Here is an 8,757-nt window from a genome sequence, read left to right as displayed (position 1 = left end):
AGCAGCACTCAGAACCGTGGCTTCCTCCCTTCCCTATTTGCACCTTTTCCCCAGACTTGATCTCTTACATTCAACTCCAGAAGGTGGCCACTCTTTATTCATGTAGCACCAGGGAATCAGCTTTTCTTCTGCCCTAAGAAAGATTGCAGCTGCCTGCCCTAACTCTTGCTCTGCAAAATGGGCCCTGGAGTGCTCTCCAGCTTGTGCAGCACTGGCACTCTGTGAAAGATTTCCTGGTCTGATTCTTTTCCTGGTGCTGGATCATCAGGCTGGGCTGCATTTCCCTGCTGGGGATGAATGTTCTCACACAGGTGGCACTAAGCAAGCGCTGCTCTCCGTCCCTTCAAACCTGTGTGCCTGCGCTCAGCTGCCTTTGCCGTGCCTTTGATGTCCAGAGCCCTTCACCTCGTGGAGAGCAGCACAACAGTGTGCACAGCTCTGCTGCTCTCACCACTCAGCTGCACTTTGGCTTCAGCTGACATTTTGGGTTCTAAAAGTGCCACAGCTCTGGGTGTAAGTGGAGCACATCACTCTGCAAGCAGTGCTTGCTCTCAACGAGGTGCACCCTGCGGTCTGAGGCAGTCAAAGGCAATGTTTTCCTTGGCTTTTGGTGGCCTCCAGGCAGGCAGCACCCATGGCACTGGAAATGAAGGAAAGAACTTCCAATTCATAAAGAAGCCACATTGTTAGATGCTGCTCCAGAAAGGCCTGTTGGGCTAAAAAAGAAAGAGGAGGAGGCTAAAAAAAGAACTTTGCTTTTTCTCTGCTGCACTAAAAATGGCAGAGTGTGTTTGGGGTTGGAATAAATAGCACTCAGGAACTGAACCAGAGGTTCAATGGAATCCATATAAAGTTTAAGACCTAGTTTCTGCAGGAAAAGGGAAAAAAAGAGTTGTTTACTCTGAACACTTGACAGGAAAATATAAATGGACTCAAGTGGTCCATGGAACTGCTGGAGAGTTCAGGCTCCTAAGATGAAAAGTGTATTGGTTTATTATGGCTTATTGGGAACCACAACAGCCATAAAGGATCATTAACAGCTCAGGACCAGAGAGTACCAAGGGTTTAAATATAGAAATGTCTCTGTGCCTTGACTTGAGCCTTATTCACCCTTAAGCTATGCAAGACTGCAAAATATTTGTAAGACAGTATCTTGGAAACACAATGACAAGGAAATCCAGAAGACTCAGACTCCCTCTGTCAGCACAGGAGGGTGGTCACCATTTCCTCCTCAGAGGCACCAACTGAAGTTGTGTCTTTGCCATAGAAATTGGGCAGCAAAACCCAAGCAGTGTTTTAGCAATGGTTCAGGAATGGTCTAGCAGCCACTCCCAGCAGTGAGCTCTCCTGCTGCTGGCTGCATCTGCTCTGGGGCTTCTCCTCTTTGATACACTGGGGGCTGGCTGGGATCTCCCTTTGATCAAAGCAGGGCTGGGAATTGGGCTTTTGTGCTTAAGCCTCGGTGGCAGAAGCATGCCAAAAGCTCTGAATGCACACCATGGAGTTGCAGCCACATCAAGGCAGAACTCAGCTGTGTGTCCCAGTACAGATACTGCTGTCTCCTGTCACACCTGGCCCTTGTGGCAGCCTTGAGTCACATTAGGGCATGTTCAGGTATGCCTTAGTCACTTCCAGATCCCTGCTTCTATTGACTTCTTTGTATTCCTCTCTTCTAGTGAATCATTAGCTCAGGCCCCCTCCAGTTTGCTGGTGGTAAAAGGGAAACCTGCTTGTACTTGCATCACAACCATGAACCCCCCCACACTTTTCACCAGAGTACCCCAGCTCTTCCTGGAAGGTGTCATCTTGCATCCAATGAGCTCATTCTGTTTGTCTTTAGGAGCTGACCAAACCAAACCAGTTACTGACTAGGCAGTGATTTACCTGCTCCTGGTTTTCATATCCATTATCCCAGAACAGAATTCCCACCTTCTAACTAAATACCCTGACTCAGAGCATGTGTATTTGCTGGCTAGCAAGGGGCAGCTGGCATGAAGCCTGGTGCTTTGCTTGCTCACACAACAAGGAAATGGGAAAAGGAGGAAAAAATGTGAAAGAGCAAGTCAGGTTCTGAGGCCAGCCTCGCTTGCAGGGGTCCCACAAGGCAATAAACCCTGACACACAGAGTGTAGCCACCCTGCTTCCTTGGCTGCTTCCCTTCAGGGTGGCATGCAGCAGAACACAGGCAAAGGAGTCCCTCAGCTTCATTCCTTTAGTTTCACCATTTCATTTCTAATTCCTAAGGAACAGTTTGGGGTTTTCCCCATGTAAATGGCCAGAGCAGGTAGCTTTCTTCCTCACCATCAGCTGGTTTCAGATGTCTTAATTACATTCTGCTCAGTGCCTAAGACTGAAAGCAGCAGAAAATTAAAGCTGCCAGGATCAAATCCATCACTTAACATTGAGTGTCTCTGGTGCAACATCTGTGGCTGTGCTGGAATCTCAACCTCCCTTTGTGCTCTCGGAGGCAGATGCATTTCAAGTGGGATTCATTAATCTCCAAGTGGGGATCTGCAGCAGCTCAAACACAAGATTTACCTTTGGCACTGCTAGGAAGATGTCTGTAAAGGAAGCAGTACCTGCAAGCAAGCCTCACTTCTGGTCTGTGCTGCCTGAGAGCACAGGGAGCAGCGGACAGGGCATCCAGTTTGAACAGGGATTCCTGTAGCTCTCAAATGTGAGAGCACTCAGGGCACAGGGAGAGCTGGGAAGAGAAGCTGTCCCCCAGGACAAACTCTTGCATATTTCAGTTTATTTGAAATAAGTGTTCAAAGAAAAAAAAGCCAAACCCAACCCAACCCAACCCCCAACCCCCACCCCCCTCCCCAATGAACTGGAACAGCTTCAGGCTAGATTTGCTTTTCTTTAAAAAAGAAAGGATTCCAGGAAAGAGGATTGGAGTTCTCTAAGTAGTAACACAGCTTTTATGTACAAAAGTCCATTTCAAACAATTCACTGTACAAAAGAAAGTAAAAGCAGCTGGTACTAGTGCAGGATTGCAGCAAACAAGGAGGAATTCCGCTCAGCATGTGCTCAGGATATACTCCTACCGTTTACAGGAATGTCAGTATCAGCTTGGGAATACTTTTGGAGGAGGATTTACAGATCCAGTCCCCCTGCAGGAAGTGTCCCTCAGATTTCCCTTCAGAACAGGCAGTTTGTGTTTGCCTTTCGTCTGGGTCTTTTGGGCTACCAAGGAAGGAGAGGACACCCCCCACCTTTTCAGCAAGATGTGTGGCCAGGATTCTGCTCAGTTTGCTCTCCCCACTCCCAGCCCTGCTGCAGTCCCTGGGCCTCATCTGGTCGAGACTTACTACCAGGTGCAATGCTTACAGTGGGTATAAGGCAGGCAGGATTTGGCCCTGCAGTAGCAAGCCACCAAGAGCTGCAAATGTTGACAATAGTGACATTCCTGCAAGTCAAAATACAACAGAAACCAGAGTTAACAAAATATAAGCCCTTTATTAATAAAAATCTTTGGTTGGATCAATATTTTTTGTGTTTTTAAATAAGCTTCAAGAGTATTTGGTTAACCTCAGTTCCCTTCTTCCACAGCATTTCTGTTCTGGTGCCTCCTTTGGCCAGCCGAGAGAACAAGAGCGAGTTTGTCACTTTAAAACAAATAAATATAGCAAAAGCTAAAGATGGCAATTTTATTATTATCATTCTGGGTGGGTTTTTTTCCCCCCCCCCTAAAGTTGTGGCATGAATATTTAAATTAGTTTGGCAAAGAAAAATAAGGCAAAGAAAAGAAAGAACTCACTCAACTTCTCTTTACAACAGTCTGGTTTGGGAACAAACCATACAGTAGTTAGGCTTTAAAGAAGTCTTTCCTTTGTGTTTTATTTGTCTCTTTCACTTTCCTGTTTGCAATGCAAGTGCCCCGGACAAGACAAAGCCACCAGAGAAAGGAGGTCGATTGCACCAATGTGGAGTTGGGAGTGCAGTTCATCCTCGGGCAAAGCGAAACTAGAATGTGCTAGGCTAGAAAAGAGTCGGCCTGATGGGACTGAGCTAGGCGTCCTACCTAAGGAGCTTAGGCTTGGGCTTAAGGAAGCTCCTTGTGCAAAAGGCAGAGTATGTTAAGACAAAAAGAAGAGTCCTGTAACTAACTGAAGGTCTGGTCCTGTAGCCCCAGTGCAGGCAGAACTTCCACTGAAGGCAGCAAGTGGGACACGGTTTGGATTCACTCCTCCGGCACAGCCCCTGGGAAATGCCCTTCCCAGAAAGTCTGTGGCAGCAGCTGGCTGTGGCAAAGGGGTGCAGACTCCTTTCTCCTGCAGAGGACAGAGGGCTACAGGGAGAAACTTGGCCGAGAAAGGGATGTGCTAAACCAGTGGGAAAAGGGAATTTCCTCAGCAACATCAGCGGGCAGGGCAATGAGTCACAGGAGCTCTGCCTGTGCTCTTCCGTTCCGGGCATTACCCAGATGTGATCAGCTCCCTGCTGCTCCACCTCCAAACCTCTGCTGCTGCTGCCTGGCCGTGAGCGAGGGGCTGCTGGAGGACTGCTCCAACACAGCCCCTGCAGCGTGGGGCACTTCACCCACGTCAGTGGGTCACTGGGGAAAAGCAGCTCCTCCTGCCTCACTTTCCTGATGTTTCTGAAGGCAGCAGTGCCCCGGCGAGGGGCTTGGCTGTGCGGCAGGTCACAAGAGCCTCCTGCACTGTGGGACTCTGACAGCTCAGCAGGAGCTCTGCTTCTTTCAGACCTGCAGATATCCACCAGCAGAGCCAAACCCTAGCCGGAAGGCAGGTCAGTCTGGTAAGCTTTAGGTGGTTCCTCTCCTGCCCAAAGGAAAACCAGAGCACTCTCTAAAGCTGGTTTTGCATATACATTATCTGGTTCCCCCACGGACCTTCATGCATGGGCTTCCAAACAGGTAAAATTAGTAGTAGTTAAAATTTACCTTTATTTAGTCAATGAATAGGCTAAGGTCAAGTTCTCAGAGACTCTCTGAATCAAGGTCCTAAGTACCTGCAGTTAATGCACACCGTCGGCAGCAGTGTTACCTAGCGATGCAATACAAAACTTCCCTGCATTGCTGCTTGTGCAAAAGGAAAAGGACACTGGCAGGAGAAGGTGGTCCTCCACCTTTGCAAGAAGAGCCTCTCTCACAAAGATGGGAGCAAAGTGGCAGCACATCCTTCAGCATGCACCAGGCTGTCCATCAGTCGAGTCCTGCCCTTTCCGTGATGGCTTGTGGTCAGTGGAATGCCCCTGGATCCCCAGCACCTCCTCTGCTACACCTCGAGGGGGTAGGAGTGGCAGGAGGACAAGCTCCCACTGCGGCTCCTGGGGAGCCTGGGGCTGTGGTTGTTACAGTTTTCAGCCTTCTCCTTGTCTTTCCAGGTTTCTAGCATTTGCAGCTTCCCTTGCTCTTCTCTCATGAAGACCTCCACCATGAGAACTTTCTCTTTATGAATCTGCTGACTAATGTCCTTGGGAATGTCTGGGATAATCCAGTCCACAAAGTCACTCATAAACATGACCAAGTTCTGAAAAGGGAATTGTGAGAAAATGTCAGCAAGGTCAAAGGAAAGGACAACTGCAGGGGAAGGGGCAGCTTTGGTGTACTAAAGAAGGAGGAAGAAAGGACAATATTTGAGTTGGGCTCAGCTGTCATGAGCCTGATACTGAGCCAAACTGATCTCAAGTTCTTGTTCATGCTAGAAGAGGAGAAAAATGGCAGGCACAGCTCTCTCTGATTTATGTCCAAGTACTGCCACAGCCACACAGCAATTGAAAGGAAATGCTGCCATGGATACATGGCTTTGCATGGGCCAGCCTGCAGCAGAGAGGCAGAAGCAAACAGCAAGAGGCAGAATGATGACAGCTGGTAAAAATCAGTTGCAATGACATATTTCTGATGGAAACATCTGGATTCACACATGAGAGAGGGAGAACACCTGCTTTGTGAAAGAAGGAAAGGAAAGGGGAGCAAAGTTTTGCAAGAAGTCCTTTAGATAAGGATAGAAGTCGTTTAGGTAAGGCAGACTTCAACCACGTGTGCCACAACTGCATCACTGCTGGGACTGGACACTGGCACCTTGGGGGGAGTGACAGGACTTTAGCCTTTTTGTTCAGATGCAAGATAAACTCAAACCAGGAGCACTCTGGACATTTCATTTCCTGGTTCAGTCTGGGAAGGAGTTTGGATGGAATTGATGCCCAGATGGACAAAGTGGTGGAACCTAAGCAGCTTTGTGCTTTGCTGCTCACTAAGGTCAGTAAGTTGCTTCTACATCAAACCGGTTCAGGGTATCCCTGGGGATGACTTTTTCTGCTGAGGATATACCTGAGCTTGGGTGGGTGGGGTGGGAGGGTGAGGATGAAAGAGGATGGGCAAATTGCTTTGCTTTTCCATGAGACAGCTGAGAAAGAAGAGACTTCCTTTGGCCTGAGAACAGCCGTCCAAAGGTGGCCTGCCTTACGGAGCTGAAGGAAGCTGGTAACTCCCTCTCCCTCTCCCTCTCTCTCTCTCTACAGCTTGACCTACCTGGAAAACGATCACAAATGCTAATCTTGCTGCTAGGACAGCCCAGAAGTCCTTGGAGATGTCATACTTGTTCTCAGACCAGGGGGGTTCTCGATAATCCTTGTACCTGCAGAACAAGACTCAGTAGATCAGCAACGTCACAAACTGCAGCAGCACGAGGAGCTGGCACCACATGAACAGAAAACCAAACCATCCACAGGCTCCCTCTTACAGCATGAAGCTGCATTAACCTCTCAGAAACAAGACCCAGCTGAAGGCCTCCCACAGCCTGCCAGTCCTACCCAGAATTAAAGACCTTCCATCTGAACATCCTCTGATCTGATCAGCACAAACAGTATCCATGCTGCATGAAGACAGAGTAACCTACACAGCTCCCAACTCCAGCTCCATTAAGCCTGGCAAAACAAAACCCCAGGGATTTTTCAGGCCAATTTTGAGGGTAGAAATGCCAATGGCAGATCCACAGAGTGTGTTATGCTGCCTGGTGTTCTCCTTGTTCGTGAGGAGCAAGAGCCTGCAGCTGCATTTTGCCCTAGAGGGAGCAGGTGAGGCTTTTGCCTTAGCTATGGCTTACAGGAGAACTGTGAGCAAGTCAACCATAACTTGTCAGAGACAGGGCTGGGAAAAAGACATCCAATTTGAAACAACTGCACCTTGGCAGTGCTTTGGAAGAATTAGGGCTCCATATTGTCAAATGATTTAAAAGTCCCTGGAATACAGAGGAAGTGATGGGATGGGAAGAAGAGGCTGGCACTGGAAAGCAAACCAGCCTGGCATTTGGTATTGGAGCATGCCCCTGCCACTCCTGTACTGTAAGTCCTGTGCTATAATCATCTTGGCCAACCTCATTTATCCTATGCCCAGAGATCACCAGAAGGAAACCAGGAGAATGTAAAAGCAAGCAAAGCTGGCACAGAGGCAAATTTGGACATCTGATCTTCTCAGAGTGATTTTTCTCTGTAGCAGGCCTGGGCTCTGAGCAACCTGCTCTAGTTGAAGATGTTCCTGTTGACTGCAGGGGGGGTTGGACTCAGTGACCTTTAGAGCTCCCTTTCAGCTCAAACCTGTGATTGTATCTCTCCTCCCCAAAAGGGCAATGCATAATAATGAAAATCTGTGCAGAGACCAGGAGTGAATTCAACAACACTAACCTCAGGTTCCCAAAACAAGCAGCTACTTCGTGGTCAGGTGTTGTGGCTGCTCAGTCTGTCAGCCACTGCCCTGAACACCTTGGCTGCCAGACTGAGCCACCACAACAGGTTCACCTGATGGAGCAAAGGCCACCAAGGTGCTACACAGGTGAAGCCACCAGGGACCTGCCCCAGGAGTGTCCAGACTTGTCCCACTGTAAATGAGTTACTGTTCAAGGGAGTACCTGCATATCTGAACCTCGTAGCCCAGATCCATGGGGTCGTTTGGAGCTGTTCCTGCTTGGAAATCGCTGACATTAAAAGAGGATAGCGTATGGTTGACGAAGCCATGCATGGTGCCATTCTCACTGTACATGTACAGGTACACGAGGCGTGGAATGAAGTCGGATGTGAATGAGATCACAAATGCCTAAGCCATAAGAGTAGAGAGTGAGCACAATATTCAGGCAGTGCTGAAGTTCATTATCACCTCCAGTAGAATCAGAGAATTGTCAGGGTTGGAAGGGACCTCAAGGGTCAGCCAGTTCCATCCCCCCTGCCATGGGCAGGGACACCTCACACCACAGCAGGTTGCCCAGAGCCACATCCAGCCTGGCCTTCAAAACCTCCAGGGATGAGGCTTCCACCACCTCCCTGGGCAACCTGTGCCAGGCTCTCACCACCCTCATGGGGAAGAATTTCTTCCTAACATCCAATTGCAATCTACCCATTTCTATTTTTGCTCCATTCCCCCCAGTGCTATCACTCCCTGACACCCTCAAAAGTCCCTCCCCAGCTTTCTTGTAGCCCCCTTCAGCTACTGGAAGGCCACAATAAGGTCTCCCCAGAGCCTTCTCTTCCCCAGACAGAACAGCCCCAACTTCCTCAGTCTGTCCTCATAGGAAAGGAGCTCCAGCCCTCTGCTCATCCTCATGGCCCTTCTCTGGACACCTTCCAGCACCTCCAGATCCTTCCTGCAGCCCACAGAGCCCTAGAAGTGGAGTGTCCACTGCTGTGACAAGGTTGTACTTAGTGCATGCTCTTCTGAGCTGCAGAGTATTAGATGGAGCAGTTCCACAGCAGCAGAGATTTCTAGGTGGGTAACAAGTGGAGTTCCCCAGAGAAGAA

At 49.0% G+C, this 8,757-nt stretch overlaps 1 protein-coding gene across 6 annotated transcripts in view; it reads right to left on the bottom strand.

Annotated features, from left to right (window-relative positions):
- Positions 1-3,442: 3,442 nt before the first annotated feature.
- ANO1 (anoctamin 1) overlaps positions 3,443-8,757 on the bottom strand; it is an 84,476-nt gene continuing 79,161 nt past the window's right edge. For all 6 annotated transcript variants that reach the window (XM_068148406.1, XM_068148401.1, XM_068148402.1 and 3 more), the window contains 3 exons: positions 7,875-8,059; positions 6,500-6,605; positions 3,443-5,498 (listed from right to left, as the gene is read on the bottom strand). In XM_068148406.1, the coding sequence (XP_068004507.1) occupies positions 5,244-5,498; positions 6,500-6,605; positions 7,875-8,059 (546 nt within the window). In that variant the 3' untranslated portion in view covers positions 3,443-5,243. The remainder of the gene's footprint in view (positions 5,499-6,499; positions 6,606-7,874; positions 8,060-8,757) is intronic.

Source organism: Melanerpes formicivorus, unplaced genomic scaffold (genome assembly GCF_026170545.1).
Source record: "Melanerpes formicivorus ecotype bairdi unplaced genomic scaffold, bMelFor1.0.p_v2 SCAF_16, whole genome shotgun sequence".
Taxonomy (NCBI): domain Eukaryota; kingdom Metazoa; phylum Chordata; class Aves; order Piciformes; family Picidae; genus Melanerpes; species Melanerpes formicivorus.
This window is presented reverse-complemented; position numbering and strand designations above follow the sequence as displayed.